Here is a 17,578-nt window from a genome sequence, read left to right as displayed (position 1 = left end):
TACCTTGGGAAAAGTAACATCTGCACAGTTTGTCCCAGACCACCACTTTTGCAGCTGAATCTTTCCGGTCAAGCTCTCTCGTGGAGCTCCTTGGTACGCGATCCAGTCGACAGAGGCAAATGGGTTGAAATTCTCCTGCTTTCGCCCTGTTTGCATAACGCAAACAGTGAAATTTTTGGGACTGATATTTTCAGTCCAGGAAGTCACTGCGTCGTGGACTGTTACGGAATCGTTAAGTTTCATGTGATTAACGGTGACTTGAACATGAACCTGTTTGTCCGGATAGAAGCGGTATGGCGGAAAAGCGACTGTTTTGCAGTTGGAATCGGACCATTCTGGAACATGGAGGAGTTCTACGCGGCCTCGAACAATTGGAAAACCTGGTAAACAATGAAACGTGTATAACGTAAGTTGGTCAAACTGATAACTCACTCCTTGGTTGGTATTTAATCTGCAGTACCTTTAGCAATGTGATCAAGTTGCTACAGTGACAGTTGTGTTGATTAAAATGGCATTTGCGTTTTTACTAATAGTTCCGTGTTAACCCCTCTCCAGTTTGGCAGGTCCCACGTACCTGATTAACTTGTGGTCTGGCACATGAGATCTTGTTTTTTGGTTATTACGCTTCTGCTTTTGTTGTTAGCTGTCTTTTGAATATTCTGCAGATAGCCGAGTGAGTTATTTGCAGAATACAAGTTTCTCGTGTCACCAAAGAAGACTGTACAACTGTATAATAAGGTCTTCTGTAGAGCTTTTATGCGAGGTATTTTTTATAGAGTATCTCTCTTACCTTCACAACTTCCTGGATGGTACACCAGGTTATTTTCCAGTCCTCTACAGTAACTTAACTCATGCCAGCATTTGTTGTCGTATGTTGTTCCATTCGCAGTGCACACTGGATCCTGATAGGAGGGACATTGCTCAAAACACTCACAGCGGGCGTCATGCGCACTGTACGTCTTGCACACTCCAAACCGTGGACAATGTACATTAAGGCAGGGATTGAAATCTGTGACAAAAAAACGACAATTAAGAATAGCTAAGTATTTTCTTGCGTTCAAAATGAGACAGTTTTTGAATGTCTTGCTTTTTGGCATTGTATGTAAAGATTATTCATTTTGGTAAAAGTGTAATAAATGAATAGAAATAAATTAATTAATTAAAAAGTTAATTAAAACACAAAAAATACCTTAATATAATATATGAAAAACCAACCTCCAATCACAGCAAAGCTGACTGTTAAAGGGTCGTGACCACTTCCTGATCCCTGTAAGTCTTTAACGCAAATCTTCATACCCTTAAGGGCAACTTCCTGCAAAAAATAATGCAATTTTGATAACACATACTCCCCTTGCCATGTTTAGGTAAAAAGCCAGATCTTTATAATTAATCACTTTAAAAATATTTTGAATTTTTTACCAACGTCCTTCCAGGCCCCAATCCCACAAAAGGAATATTGAACGTGTCTAGTTCAGCCGTTCATCCATTTGGAAGTACGTTCTGAATCTTGTCCTTGGGTCCCTTTTCACAAGAGGATTGTTTAACTTGTCCAGTTCAGCAGTTCAGCTCCATTTGGAACAAACTGGGTACTGATTCTTTTCTTAGAGTTCCCTACCAAAGAAGGATCGTTTAAATTGCCTAGATCATCCGTCCAACCCCAGTTGCAACAAAGTGCATTATAATTGTTTTCCCAGTGTTCCCCATTTGAAACTAAGTGTGTTATGATTCTTATCCCAGGATTGTTTCAATTGTCTATTATTTAGGAACTTAAACACAATTTGGAACTAAGTGCTTTCTGATTCTATTCTCAGGGTCCCTTCCCACAGGAGGATTTTTTTTACCTGTCTAGTTCAGCAGTTCAACATCATTTGGAACAAAGTGTGTTCTGATTTTTATCCCAGGGTCCCTTCCCACAGAAGGATTGTTTAACCTGTCTAGTTCAGCAGTTCAAACCCATTTTGAAAAAAGTGCGTTCAACACCATTTGGAACAAAGTTCATTCTGATTCTTTTTTCAGGGTTCCATCCCAAAGGAGGATTATTTCACTTGTCTAGTTCAGCTGTTCAACCCCATTTGGAACAAAGTGCGTTCTGATTCTTCTCCCAGGGTCTGTTCCCACGAGAGGATTGTCTAGCTTGTCTAGTTCAGCCGTTCGACCCCATGTAGAACAAAGTGCGTTTTGATTCTTCTCTCATGGTTCTCTTCCCACAGGAGGATTGTTTAATTTGTCCAGTTCAGTCGTTTAACCTCACTTAGAACAAAGTGCTTTTTGAATCTTTTCTAAGGGTTCTTTCCCAAAGGAAGATTGTTTTATTTGCCTAGTTCTGCAGTTCAACCCCGTTTGGAACAAACTGCGTTCTGATGCTTATCCCGGGATCCCTTCCCACAGGAGGATTGTTTCACTTGTCTAGTTCAGCAGTTCAACCCCATTTGGAACAAAGTGAGTTTTGATTCTTTTCTGAGGGTCCCTTCCAACAGCAAGATTGTTTGCCTTGTCTAGCTCATCCGCTCCACCCCATTTGGAAGAAAGTGCGTTGTTTCTTTTCTCAGGGTCCCTTCCCACAGGGGAATTGTTTCACTTGTCTAGTTCAGTAGTTTAACCCCATTTGGAACAAAGTTGCGTTCCGATTCTTTTCTCAGGGACCCTTCCCGCAGGAGAATTTTTTCCCTTGTCTAGTTCAGCCTTTCAACCAAAATTTGGAACAAAGTGCGTTATGATTCTCTTCTTAGGGTGCTTTTCCAAAGGAGGACTGTTTCAATTGTCTAGTTCAGCCCTTCAACCTAATTGGGAACAAAGTGCGTTCTAATTCTTTAATCAGGGTCTCTTCCCAAAGGAGAATTGTTTCACTTTTTTAGTTCAGCCTTTTAACCCAATTTGAAGCAACGTGGATTTTGATTCTTTTCCCAGGGACCCTTCCCCCGGGAGGATTGTTTAAGTTGTCTAGTTCAGCCGTTCAACCCCATTTAGAACAAAGTGCGTTTTGATTCTTCTCCCAGGGTCTGTTCCCACGAGAAGATTGTCTAGCTTGTCTAGTTCAGGCGTTCGACCCCATTTAGAACAAAGTGCGTTTCAATTGTTTTCCCAGTGTTCCCCATTTGGAACAAAGTGCGTTTTGTTTCCTATCCCGGGCCCTTCCCAAAGGAGGATTATGTCACTTGTCTACTTCAGCAGTTCAACTCCATTTGGAACAAAGTGCGTTCTGATTCTTCTCCCAGGGTCTGTTCCCACGAGAGGATTGTCTAGCTTGTCTAGTTCAGGCGTTCGACCCCATTTAGAACAAAGTGCGTTCTGATTCTTTTCCGGTTCTCCTCCCACAGGAGGATTGTTTAATTTGTCTAGCTGAGTCGTTTAACCTCACTTAGAACAAAGAGCGTTTTGAATCTTTTCTAAGGGTTCTTTCCCACAGGAAGATTGTTATATTTGTCCAGTTCTGTAGTTCAACCCCGTTTCGAACAGCATGCTTTCTGATTCTTTTACTTGTCTAGTTCGACAGTTCGACTCCATTTGGAATAAAGTGCGTTCTGATGTTTATCCCGGGATCCCTTCCCACAGGAGGATTGTTTCACTTGTCTAGTTCAGCAGTTCAAACCAATTGGAACAAAGTGCGTTCTGATTCTTTTCTGAGGGTCCCTTCCCACAACAAGATTGTTTGCCTTGTCTAGTTCATCCGCTCCACCCCATTTGGAAAAAAGTCCGTTCTGTTTCTTTTCTCCGGGTCCCTTCCCAAAGGAGGATTGTTTCACTTGTCTAGTTCAGCAGTTCAACCCCATTTGAAACAAAGTGAGTTCTGATTGTTTTCTGAGGGTCCCTTCTCACAACAAGATTGTTTGCCTTGTCTAATTCATCCGCTCCACCCCATTTGGAAGAAAGTGCGTTCTGTTTCTCTTCTCAGGGTCCCTTCCCTCAGAAGGGATTGTTTCACTTGTCTAGTTCAGCCTTTGAACCCAATTTCGAACAAAGTGCGTTCTGATTCTTTTCTCAGGGTCCCTTCCCCCAGGAGGATTTTTTCCCTTGTCTAGTTCAGCCTTTCAACCAAATTTGGAACAAAGTGCGTTATGATTCTCTTCTTAGGATGCCTCCCCAAAGGAGTACTGTTTCAATTGTCTAGTTCAGCCCTTCAACCTAGTTGGGAACAAAGTGCGTTCTGATTCTTTTCTCAGGGTCTCTTCCCAAAGGAGGATTGTTTCACATTTTTAGTTCAGCCTTTCAACCCTATTTGAAACATCGTGGATTCTGATTCTTTTCCCAGGGTCCCTTCCCTCGGGAAGATTGTTTAACTTGTCTAGTTCAGCCGTTCAACCCCATTTAGAAGAAAGTGCGTTTCAATTATTTTCCCAGTGTTGCCCTTTAGGAGCAAAGTGCGTTTTGTTTCCTATCCCAGGGTCTTCATTTAAAGGAGGATTATTTAACTTGTCAAGTTCATCCGTTCAATCCCATTTGAAACAAAGTGCGTTCAGATCGTTTCTCACGGTCCCTTCCCATAGGAGGATTGTTTTACTTGTCTTTTGCATCCGTTGAACCCCATTTGGAACAAAGTGCGTTTCTTAGGGTCCCTTCTTAAGGGCAAAGTCCACGTCTTATAAAGCGAAAATAGGACAGCTGGTAATATCATACCTCCACCAAGGCCGTAATGATGTTGTTTTCTGGAGGAACGAAGCTTTTCGCTTGACGTTCATATTGGTGGTGAACGGAAACAAGGACCACTGGTGACTCATAGAACGTGGTGTTAAAAGGCACTTCCTGAAAACGGTAGATGAATGAATAAACAAACAACTAATTAGATTTATAAATCAATACGGAAGTTCTAATTAATCTTATCTAAGGGTGAAGTAATTCAAACAATCATTACGAAAGAAAGTTTATTGAGGAACGTTTTTGTAACAATATGTTTGTTTTTATATTTATTTATTTATTTATTTATTTATCTATATTTGTTTCATTAATGTTCATTTTTCTATCTAAATTTTTTCAATAATTTATTTAAAGGAGCTGTACATTTTCATAGTGCTCTGCAATGGAATATTTTGAGGTAACGTTTTTTGTTTATTCTCAATTCTTGCCTGCTTGGTAATGTATTGATAGTGTTAAGAGAATAGAAATATTAACCACAAGTGGTAATTTTACTTTGAGTGAGGTAAGTTTTGAAAGTATAACAAAAAGGCAAGCTCTGATTTGCTTCATTATAAAGCGAGGTGACTGACAGCTGTCACTTACCTGACAGAATCCATAGTTCTCGTTAGCTGACGGTTTGCCTTTGTTGGGAAAAACTGCTTCTTCAGTGATCGTAAAATTGAGATGAGAGCCATTGCCGAGGAAAGCGAACCAGTCCTATAAAAAGAAAAATTTCAACTTTTATTGCTGGTCTTTCCATCTAAGGCAAAATTAAAATTAAAAATTTTTTCTTATGTTACCGCCAAGTACAGGGTAGTAGTCAGAGAAGCGAGTGGTGTTTTGTTTTAATTCTTTATAAAACATAGCTATTCTTACAGCCCCGTTTGGTAACCGCGTGTAAACCAGCAACATGTTACACACGAGAAGAAGCACGTGAAGGACCGCAGAATCCTGACACGTGATAAAACCATTGGCACTAGGTAAAAACATTCCATGTCCTCAATTCATAGCACGGCAGTCGGTAAAAGGACCGATTGAGTACTTGCAACGCATGCAGAAGCGTCTAACAATGTTTTTCATGGAGATTCCGTAGGAAAAAGTGTCGTCGGGTTTGATGAACAGGGAATACAAGCAGACTATCTTTAACGCCTAGCCATAGCAGCTTTCCCTATAAAACAATTTTGTGCTGAATTAAGTAAGCGCTTTGGATTAATTTTTCGCGAGATTTATTTGTTCAAGCCTTTGATAATACGTTTAAACAGCGAAACCACCATTTATTAAAACGCCTTCGATCAGTAATCATTTTCACGAACTTGGTTGAGTCACCTTTAACTTATTTTCAACGGTTAGTGGCTTACCACAATTGTATCCTGGTGTTTTCCGTCAAAAGGCAAGAATTCACGTATACAGACTTCAAATCCCCGATTTTCTAGATTTTCCAACCAAACATAGACGGCATCATTCGGTTTTGTACTACGAGAATATTTAGCGGTTACAAACACAGTAGGTCGACTTCCACCAAAGCTCTGCAAAGCAAGTTTTTGAACACTTCATCAGGAAAATGATGATTCAAATCATACACAGTGACTATTAGCTAAAAGATACTCAATTGTTTCTGAAAGGTAAAGTGTAATTTCATACATAGTTTACACCCTGGAACTAGTAATGTGGAGGAGAGGGGGGAGGGGGGGGGGGGGGTCAGAGATTTCGATGAAGGTGTTGTCTCCCGGACAAGCTAGCCAGGGAATCAAGACCATTAGCAACGTTTCGCATTACATTGGGACGTTTCTGCTTGAAGAAGAAGAAGAAGAAGAAGAAGAAGAAGAAGAAGAAGAAGAAGAAGAAGCAGATGATACTTTTATTTAAAATAGCGTAATTCCTTCAGTAATTATAAAAACAAAATTACTGTTATCAACGGAAGCCCTAATTACAATGTTAAAAATTCTAGAAATATTAAAAAGATTACAAACATTAAAATGGTGGACGCCTTCTTGGACACTGCGGATAATACGAAAATAGGTCGATAGTTGTCCATGTCTGTAGCCACGCCCTTCTTGAAAAGGGGAGTAACTTTAGCGAGCTTCCAGTCACGTGGCACAGCTCCCTGTGATAGCGAGGCGTTAATTATGCGGGTAAGAGGGCAGTGGCTTCAGCAGAGTCTTTCAGCAACCGTGGAGAAATGTTGTCAAGTCCACTGGCCTTGCCTGCTTTTTTTTGTTTGATGATTTTAAGGACAAATGTTTCGCTCACCTTTTCAAATTTTAAACTTGGACGCGATCGATTGATTTCGTGTCGAGTTTGCTGCCTATTTGGAGAGTTTACAATTCCAAGAGTTTGCTTCATGCGTGTAACGGCTGTGGTGAAAAACAGTTTGAAACTGTTTGCGATTTTCTTTTCGTCACTACAAAGGTCTCCATTGATATCAATAGTTTTGGAAAAAGTTGACTTCTTTTCCCTGGGGGGGGGGGGGGGGGGGATTGTTTTCATTGTCGTCCAAAAGGCTGTGGTGATTCTCAATTAGCTTCTTGTTTTTAAGTTTGTTTAACCTTCTTGACAGAATTGAACACACGATTTCGCATAGATTTATTTGCAAGCCAGTCTTCGTCGAGCGATGTTCTTCGCGCCTTTTTTAACAGATAGTAGCGTTGGTGAATGTCTTTCTTTATGTTGCCGGTGATCCATGGACCATCGTCCATACCACGAACTTTATTCTGAATGAGCGGGACATGACGATCTGCTATCTCTAGGAATTTGGTCTCAAAAACAGTCCATAACTCGTCAACACAAACGAATCAGTTGTGGGTCAAAGAAATTCCAACATGAGTCAGATGCTGGAGGGAATAACGGGCGACAAATACAACATAGATGACGCCTTGCTCCACGGCAGAAACCGGGACGAACACGATGAGAGGCTAGAAGCTTCTCTTATGCGTCGTTAGAAGCCGGCGTGACACTCCACCATGCAAAGTGCAAGTTCAGCGCTAACCCTGTCACGTCATAACCTCCAGTGCCATCGAGGATGATCCTGTAAACCTTCAAACAATTGCAGACCCACCGCCACCACAGGATTTGGCAAAAAGGGAGTACATTTCTCGGCATGAACCAATTAAGCAAGTTCTCAGAACATGTTGCTGACAAGACGAAGAGCATCAGAGAACTGCTTCCGAAAGAGAGCCAGTGAATCTGGAGAAGTGATCTGCAGAACGCGTTCAAGCAAACCAAAGCCGACCTTGCACAAGTCCCGGTACTAGCCTTATTTGACCTGAACAAGGTTTAGTCATGGTCATTCTTTAGCTCGAAACAGACAACTCCTGGATCGAGGCCACTATCGTTCATGTCAGAGCGATGCCACCCACCGAAACCAAATACACGCAGATATACAAGGAAGTTCTAGCTCTGACAGAGGCGTGCGAGGAGTCATCGGAATACATCGTGGTTACGTCAATCGTTTTGGAAACGGACCACAAACCCCCTGGTTCTGCATTTAAGAGAGAATGTCTGTAATGACCGGTGATATCAGTAAAATGTGGCACATGCTTCAAAAATTCAAAACCTTCATATTTCACTCAGAGATACCCTATGTTAAGCCAACAAACGTGATATATTTTTTTTGTTCAAAGCTGGCTGTATTTTCAAGAAAATTCTCAAAAACTGTAACGGGCGCCGACCGTCACAAAATGGCGGAAATTAGTGCGTCGAGTAACAACACAAGAACTTCGCTCGTGTAAAGCGCAAAAGGAAGCACGGTTTTTTTCAAATTGGTATATTTGTGTAAGAGTCATTGGCAAATGATTCAAGTCTAAAACCAGGATTGTTTACCTAACTGGGAATGCACGGCACGAGTTTAAAAATCACCAATATTTCATTATTCAAAAATCTCATTTTGGAGCAGTTTTTCAATAAACATTTTTCCCATGCGGTATAACTCAGAAGCGCTTGAAATTACGGCTGTGATTAGTAGAAATAGTCTTCTTTTCAAGCATATAAAAATTAGTCTGGGGCTCTTAACTTCTGCACGGAAAAAACACGCTCTATGTCGAGAAAAATCATAAACTCCACTTGTCAACAAACACAAATAATCGAATTAGAGTCTGTTATCGAAGCCAATATTCCAAGCAAATCTTAGTGCTTAGCACCGTATTTGATTTGAAAGTCAACATTACAAGTTTACCTTGCAGAACTTGTGGCTGTAGATTGCTTTTCGTCGACACTCTCCCTTCAAAATTGTTATCTTCCCTTCGACCATGTTTATCAAAGCACAAGTAATCAACAACCTTACGTATGACTCCTGCATGAAACATTACAATTCCTGACAGATTCAACCATATTTGAGTCTCCACACAGCTATAGCAAATAAGGTAACTCAATTGTACGATTAAGAACGATGATGCGATTATCTATAGTCACAGAAGAAGAAATTTTGCAGCCCGAAGACGCACACAAGAGGAATCGTCTGTAGAATGAGACGATCATGTTTGTCACGCAATGAGACCAAGCGCGCAGGACACCCAACAAAATTAACAACCAGATTATATTTTTTTCCGCGGCAGTTTGTCTGCGTCCGACTTCAAGCTTAAAATCCCCTAGCTGACATGGTACTAAATCTGTTACCAGCTTTTTATCTTTTAGGATGGGATTTTTTAGTACAAATGTTTTACAAGCAGATGCTTTGTACATCGTGCACGTGCAATGGACAGAATGGTACCACTGGGGGGGGGGGGGGGGGGGTGGGCACACCATGTCCAGCTTAATAGCCCGGCCTTGCCTGACTTTATCGACAAGACTAAAACAACAAAAGGGAACCGCATTTAAAGGCAATTACAATTACTTCTTTACGATAAGAAAGTTCGCGCTTTATGTAAGCTACGCTCAAATAAATCAACCATTTATTAAAATCATCTTTTACATTATTCAGATGTACACTACTCGCGTTTAGCGAAAGTTATTCAAGGCGGGTAGTGTAACACGGGCCGGTGGTGTAAGTGTCGCTTGAAGGTTAGTCTAACAGTGGTATAAATGCCACCAATGCTTTTAGCACTCAGTTTGTAAGGCCAATGAAGAACATACTTAAAGCAAAAAAGCAGATAAGAGCCCGGAAAACGAATCTTATTGCTGGCAGATGCAGCCTAGACAAAGTGACTGAATCTTTTTCATGTAAGGCTGTTTGCGATGAACTGATGTGTCAGTGACATGCTAAAAGACAAACAAATGTCCTTTAGAAGGACAACATTTTCAATGCCCTTTGTAACATCAGCTAGGCTTAGCTTAAGCTACACAGTTCCATATGGCCGATAAATCCGGATTAATTGCAATTTACAGCCACGGCATATTCCTACCCAAAGCAACGATAATTATTAGGATAACTGTGCTCCTGAAAATAAAAAAAACAAAAAGTTTCTAGAAAAATATTAAGCACCGCAGGGTTCTAACCACGGCCGCACCCATACGCATGGTCAGAAATATTTGGAGAAGAAGGTTAGACCCTCAAATGGTTCGGATGGCCACGTTGAAATTTTTATGGCGGCCCCGTCTCCAATTTGGAGATGTAAAATAACCACTGTAATGAGCCCTGGATATGACCACTCTCAGTACCAGCTATTGAGGGAATATAATGCGACGACAAAATTGTGTAACTGTCAGAGTTCAGTTTATTTGAGAGAACTTAACGGAGTTCTTCACAGATTAGTAGCTACGGCTATAAAAAGTATCCATAATAATAATAATAATAATAATAATAATAATAATAATAATAATAATATTAATAATAAAAGCATAAGCGTTGCATTTATAGTTGGGTTTCCAGGAAAATAAGCATCTTGGTTTCATTTGCGGAAAAAATTTAAGTTCGAGATAAACATTATAATTAAATTATCGCACACCAAAAACAGGCTAGTTATTAAAAAAAGGGAGCTTCTTGTTGCAAGTATATGTTAATTTTTTTCCGACTTACGGCTTTTCGCTCAGTTTGAAAATAAGACACAACTTTTAAATTTCATATTGACCTTCCCCTAACATGAATTAGCAAAACTACGTTGCCTTACGGGAAAATTTGTACCTGTTGGCTCTGGTACGTCTTAGATAGTCTCCGAAAGCGCCTTGTTAATACCGCGGTCAGCCTTGCGCGATTTCCCTTTGGCGTAGCTCGATAAGGTATCGTTGGGAACCTCTCCACCACCCAATGCCCAAAGAGGAGGGATGAACTGGACAGATGGTCATGCCCGAAATGTCACAAGGTGCAGTGAAAATTAAAGCCCGTGCAAAAATTAAGTTGATCTCCGACTCAACATCACTTACGCCGACAGACTGCGTGTGTGCTGAGATGCTTTTTCCACATGAAAGCAACGGGAGGATAAGGGCACTCTTTTTCTTTCGCTCGTCTTCGTTTATCTTGGGAGCACTGTCCCCCAGCTAACCTCTGAAAAGAGCAATAGGCCTTATCATGGTTTTCGACGCCATTTTGACGGGTAGGCAAACAGGCTTGAAATAACAGTGTTTGTGTGGAAATCCGATGTCAAATAATTTTCATAAAACATCGCTTCTGAAAAATTCATGAATTGGAAACTTTTGGCACAAGAAAAAGGATTTTAAGAACAAAATTAGAGGGATGTAGCTGTGACAGAAAGCGTCCAGTCGTGTTTTAAACTTTCCATACATTTGTCTGTATAGCGAACCAGCCGTGAGCTGCTACTAAAAATAGTTCGCGGGAAAAAATACAGGGAAATGTATGGAAAGTTCAAAACACGACTGGACGCTTTCTGTCACAGCTACATCCCTCCAATTTTGTTCCTAAAATCCTTTTCCTAGTGTCAAAAGTTTCCAATTCATGAATTTTTCAGAAGCGATGTTTTATGAAAATTATTTGACATCGGATTTCCATACAAACACTGTTATTTCAAGCCTGTTTGCCTACCCGTCAAAATGGCGTCGAAAACCGTGATAAGGCCTATTGATATCCATTTCATGTGTTATCCGGAAGGACAACGTGGCTGCGCGATCATCTGTTTGTTTAAAAATTTTGAATGACGCGATGGTCATTTAGTCTCATTAGGAATGGTTCACCTTATTAAATTTGGTTTTCTTTAGTGTTGAGCGCTCCCGCTTTTCCCCTCCCATTATTTTATTACTACTTTCCTTCTTCTAAATTTTACATTTGTTTATTTCCTTCATTTCTTCCTTTGTTTGCTTACAAGTTCGTATTCTTTCTTTCTTTTTTTCTTTCTATCGTTCGGGCTGCTTGTCTGTCGGTCGGTGGTTCTTTCTTCCTTAACCTATCTCATTCTTTTTGGCCTTTTTTCAATTTGTTTTAAGAATTTTAGATCACAGAGTGTCTTTTTTATTAAACCAAAATTATTTCCTTATCGGCAAAACTTGTGTAACACCTGAAAGAATATTGGTAACCAAGCCTTCCTTGTAGGGAGTGTGATATGTCATTGCGTGACATACAAATGATATGCATGGATTGAAGAAGTCAAAACGACAGTGTCGCTCAGTAATCGAAAATCTCGCTCAATGGTCATTTTGTTACGATGAAACAAGCTCAGTTGTACGTTAGAGAAAGATAGCAGATATGGTGTATTTGAAACTGTGAAGAATAGCGCCGATGTTTGTACAAGAGCCACCCAGGTATCGTTCAGATAGTTGTTGATTTCGTAAACTCGCTGTCAGAGGGAAGATGGTAATTTTGAAGAGAAAGTAGGAATGAAAACCAATCTACAGCCACTGCTTTAGCAAGGTAAACTTGTAATGTTGACCTTCTAATCAAATAGGTGCTAAGCACTAAGATTTGCTTGGAATATTGGCTTTGATAACAGAGACTAATTCGATTATTTGTGTTTGTTGACAAGTGGAGTTTGTGATTTTCTCGACATAGAGCATGGTTTTTTCGTGCAGAAGTTAAAAGCCCCAGACTAATTTTTATGTCCTTGAAAAGAAGACTATTTCCACTAATCACAACCTTAATCTTAAGCGCTTCTGAGTTATACCGCATGGAAAAAATGTTTATTGAAAAACTGCTCCAAAATGAGATTTTTAAATAATGAAATATTGGTGATTTTTAAACTCGTGCCGTGCATTCCCAGTTAAGCAAACAATCCTGATTTTAGACTTGAATCATTTGCCAATGACTCTTACACAAATATACCAATTTGAAAAAAACCGTACTTCCTTTTGCGCTTTACACGAGCGAAGTTCTTGTGTTGTTACTCGACGCACTAATTTCCGCCATTTTGTGACGGTCGGCGCCCGTTACAGTTATTGGTAATTTTCTGGAGAACAAAAGCAGAGCTGAACAGAAATACACCAAGTTTATTAACTCATCATAGAGTATGTCTGAGCAAAATATGAGGGTAGTCAATTTTTGAACCCTGTGCCATCACTCACTCGGTCATGAAAAAAAGGCGCTCTTAAGTAGTCACACACTGGATCAAGTTCTGCCATAGAGCCAGCGATTCAAAATGCGACTAATAAGATACTTCTTCAAGGAAATTAATCGTGTTTCTAGAAAGAAGATGTACAAAGCCGATGCGATCTCGAGATCAAATGTTCCAGTCGACAATCTATGATGAAGAAATGATTGCGCATGTCGGAAGTGCGATATCTTCACTGCTTGGCTCAACACAACACTGCAGGCAGTCATGGAAGCACAAGAGGAGGATCCAGTCTGCAGCTGGAAATCAAAGTGCACTGCTACGAGGGATGACCTGACAACCGCACATTGAACGATAATGGTCCTCAGTTTGATAATACAGGATTCTCACGCATTGCCAAGGAGTGGAGAATCAAACACCAGAAATAGTCCAAAATATTCAAAGAAGAGTGGAGAAGTCGAACGCGAGTTCAGAAAAGGCAGTGAAGAACCTGCTCACAAAAAAACTATCCCGATAAAGGATTGCCGCGGCTGTTTTTCTCGGGCAGAAAAATAAATAAATAAATAAATAAATAAATAAAAATAAAATGGGATGGGTAGGGGTGTAGTCAAATAGTCAAATGTAAAACAAAGCAAAATAAGATTAAAATGTGGGCCATGAGAACTCCTACGCCCCCCCCCCCCCCTCCCCCTCCCTTTATGCTAAAAGAGACTTGTCACGTACTCCTCCAATGAAGCATGCCAAGACTAAAGTGCGTCTATTTACCTTTAAGAACCTTTGACTGGGTGAACATTCATCCAACACACACGCAATACTTGGATCAATGAAACACAATTGCAGGAAATTAAGTTATGCTGGCCAAAAGTTGTGTTACAGTCATAAAATATTGAAAAGCCAAACAAAATATACTGTATTTTTATTAAATAACCGTTTAACTTTTAGGTCATGCAATTAACATTGAGAACTTTAGCTTAATCCTAAAAACACTAAGAAGCTTTGAGGAATAACAATATCATGACAGATTTGTCAGTGAACTCAAAGAAGATCATCAAAGCATAAAATTCGAGTTAGAGGTCAATCCTTGATAATCGTTTAAAAAACCACTTTTTTAAATTCTAAAACGCAAATAGGGTTTATCTCTGGAGAAAATCTCTTATGGCTATTTCAATTTTTGATAAAAAGAAAAACAATTAGCTTGGGTTAAATGCGAGAATTTTAAAATTCGTTCTATAGGTCCATAACCTTTCCTCAATAGAGATTAACTGTTTTCGTTATTGATAATTAAATTTAGGTGATGTTGAAAACTAGTCAAGGTACAGCATTATATAAATAAAATATCCTTGAGAATTTCTACTAATGGTAAATGACACTACGCTGTTGAAGTTCATTCTGACCCTTGAGTATAAACGGCGCAAGGTGGTTCTAGCTTTTGAGTCTATGCATCAGACGAAGTTCTTCATAGTTTTATTTATGAATGACCTAAGTGTGGTTCTATCTTTGAGTTAGTGGATAGGACGAAATCCTACGACATGACCTTTCAAATGAAAGCTGCTTAAAGCAAACAATATTTCCGGTATATTTCGATGAACGAAGAAATATTCAAGTGCAAGTGTCCAGTTCTTAGGTGTAGTACAAGTGTGGAAGTATTCAAATGTTAAGTTTATAAATAAAATATCCTTGAGCACTTTTACTAATGGTAATTGATACTACGCCGTTGAAGTTCATTCTGACCCTTGAGTATAAACGGCGCAAGGTGGTTCTAGCTTTTGAGTCTATGGATCAGACGAAGTTCTCCATTGTCTTGTTTATGAATGGCCTTAGGGTGGTTCTACCTTTTGAGTTTGTGGATATGACAAAATCCTACGACATGACCTTTCAAATGAAAGCTACTAAGCAAAAAACATTTCCGGAATATTTCGATGCACGAAGAAATATTCAAGTGCAAGTGTCCAGTTTTCAGGTGTAGTGCAAGTGTGGAAGTATTCAAGTGTTAAGAGTACAGTGGTGCTGCTTGTTTCGTTGAATATATCTGGTCAATTCTGAGTAATTTAGCCTGTGGTCGATAGCTTCTGGCGTACTTTATTACGGTATTCCTGGTGCCAATAATGCTGCCCTAAAAAGTTCAAGTAGTTTTCACTTGTGCTGATTTCCTGATTATTATGTTTCACTGTTTTGCGCTTTTTCATTCTAAATTTCCATTTCCTAAAAAGCTTCGGGAGTTTAACGGTCCAAGTTCTTTTTTTCCTGTGATTATGGTAGTAATTTTCTGTGCGGCAGAAGATGCCTTTTACTTTTCAGTTTGTGTTGGGTAAATGCTCAGTACGCCTTTTTATCAGCGTTCTCCTATAGTTCTGTTTACTAAGCTGCATATAATCTCACTTTCAATCTCTGAATTAAATGTTTACGTTTTGGAACTTAATGAAATTTATTGTTTTGTATTTTTCTCGGTGCTGCTTTTCTCAATCATTGAGATCTAATCCATGTTTTGGAGAGTCTGCATAAGAATTTCACCATTCAAGTGATATCTATTGCCATCAAATAACGTACTTTGCTGAGCTGAAGAGATAATCAGCATTGTTGTTTAGTGTGCACTAGAATGGGAAGTCACAGAGCATGCACACAAGAGAACTGCTGAGGAAGTTTCTTTGATGGCATTGAAAAATTGGTTCTGTAAGATTCGATAGCCGTTTTTTCTTGGTTGTTGGCTGATATAAAAGGGAACGCGGTAAGGAAATTCAAAATGGCAAGACTTGACACCCATCGGAACACCCTTTTTGCTTGATCTAACTGTTCAGGGCAGGCGGACCTGTTGCTTTTGAGCGTCAAACGGGCAACGTGAAAATTGAAGAGTTAATATATCGTTAGCTCTAACGTCACTTCTACTGCCTAACCTGAGAAAAGGTGACTTTATCACACTTGGTTTCTGTTGTCCATATTCCACTAAAAGTTACGCTACCATGTGATATCCCTGGTTTGTCTTGGAAAGCCACCCAGTTGATTGTTCCTGTGCCATTTGTGGAGCCCGTTGCACGCTGACATAGCTGAAATCCTGAAGTATTTATCTCGGTTGTCCAATAGGCTGACGGTGACTGAACAATAGAGGAATCCTCATGACTCAGTGACACAAACACTCGAACCTAAAAGTTAAAAGGTAGAAAAGTACAAGAACATTAAGCAGGAGAGTAACATCTTATGAATAAACATGATTGGTTTGTTTGTATTTCACAAATTCAAGAACATTACCAATCAAGTAGAGCTAAAAACACTAATTTCCCCCTCTTTCCAAAATCTTCAGTCTCAAAATAATAACAACAATTTTTCCCACGTCCTAAAAATATAACTATAATAAAGCATGAATGATTGGAGAACAATCAATCTTTTCATTTTACTTTCCCAAGGAGCTCAGTTAAATAACAGAGGAATATTACAGGACCCAGTAGATATATTCCATATGTCATCATCACCCATAGTCACCTGTCATCATTTGTTGGAAACGTTTTTTTTTGTTAATTACTATTATTATTATTATTATTATTATTATTATTATTATTATTATTATTGTTATTATTATTATTATTATTATTATTATTATTGTTGTTGTTGTTGTTGTTGTTGTTGTTGTTATTATTATTATTATTATTATATTTTAATTTTATGGTGGAGGGGTTGGGTGGGGAGGGATTAGGAGTTGTTTTGTTTCCCTTTAGCCACTCACGATCCCTCCCATGCTCTATTCGGAAAAGCTTGTTCATGCCACTTTTGTCTTTTTTTTTTTCTTATTTTCCTTGGATTTACGTCACCCAAAATAAAATAACTTGGAACCTTTTAAAAGCCCTAGCAACTTAATTCTTCTGGAGCCTTATGTTTTGAAAATACATACAAGGAAATGTAGACTAATAATTGGTACACGATCACAGTTCTATTGTAGGCAATCCTCTTTTTGTATACTTTATACACACACGGATGTTATCATTAGTCGCCCACGTAGCAAATAAGGAAAGAATTTTAGAATATTTCATTCATTTGTTTGAGGTTCAATTGACAACTGTCACACAGCATTGGTGGCCAAAAAAATTTTACCTTTTTCATACAATTCTATCTCTCACCCGATGTTAAGACAAACTTATGTTTGTCAGAATCAAGCGAAAAGTTAATCTGCCAAATAACATGCAACGCAGCATCAAAATTATAGGAAACAAGATTTTCTGCAGCATAAAAAACACCAGATTCCTTTCTAGTTGTTGGACACGGTATATTTCAGTAGGGGAAGCCGTTAGCATTAAATATCCCTGGGGTTGACAGAAAGAAAATTAACTTTCCAAAGGATGTGATAAAAAGCAAGATCCCCTGGAATCACCATGAAGCTCATTGTCATTCTTGGAGTTATAAACTTACCGTTCCCGATCCACTAAACGTTTGGGGGAATACCACATTTGTGCAACGTGGCAATGTACAGTGATCAGGTACATCACAGCCGCTGTTGCAGTTCCACCCCTGTGGTGTCTCAGTTGAATTTATTCTTCCTCTCTGCATGGTGACACCTAAAGATTCAAAAGATAATCCAGTTTAAAGATATTGTGTTTAAGGAGAGAATAGAGGGA

The 17,578-nt window shown here is 39.3% G+C and overlaps 1 protein-coding gene across 3 annotated transcripts in view; it reads right to left on the bottom strand.

The window, feature by feature from the left end:
• Window positions 1-17,578, bottom strand: part of LOC146485606 (uncharacterized) — a 203,764-nt gene that overhangs the window by 151,305 nt on the left and 34,881 nt on the right. For all 3 annotated transcript variants that reach the window (XR_014863388.1, XR_014863389.1, XM_085103419.1), the window contains exons 2-9: window positions 17,373-17,518; window positions 15,869-16,114; window positions 5,970-6,137; window positions 5,215-5,328; window positions 4,615-4,740; window positions 1,216-1,312; window positions 791-1,009; window positions 4-380 (exon numbers count right to left, since the gene is read on the bottom strand). Coding sequence is in view for 1 of the 3 variants with exons in the window: in XM_085103419.1 (XP_084959545.1) it covers window positions 4-380; window positions 791-1,009; window positions 1,216-1,312; window positions 4,615-4,740; window positions 5,215-5,328; window positions 5,970-6,137; window positions 15,869-16,114; window positions 17,373-17,518 (1,493 nt within the window). In the remaining 2 variants the exon portion in view is untranslated. The remainder of the gene's footprint in view (window positions 1-3; window positions 381-790; window positions 1,010-1,215; window positions 1,313-4,614; window positions 4,741-5,214; window positions 5,329-5,969; window positions 6,138-15,868; window positions 16,115-17,372; window positions 17,519-17,578) is intronic.

This window comes from Pavona decussata, unplaced genomic scaffold (genome assembly GCF_977016875.1).
Source record: "Pavona decussata unplaced genomic scaffold, jaPavDecu1.1 SCAFFOLD_26, whole genome shotgun sequence".
NCBI classification, from domain to species: Eukaryota; Metazoa; Cnidaria; class Anthozoa; order Scleractinia; family Agariciidae; genus Pavona; species Pavona decussata.
This window is presented reverse-complemented; position numbering and strand designations above follow the sequence as displayed.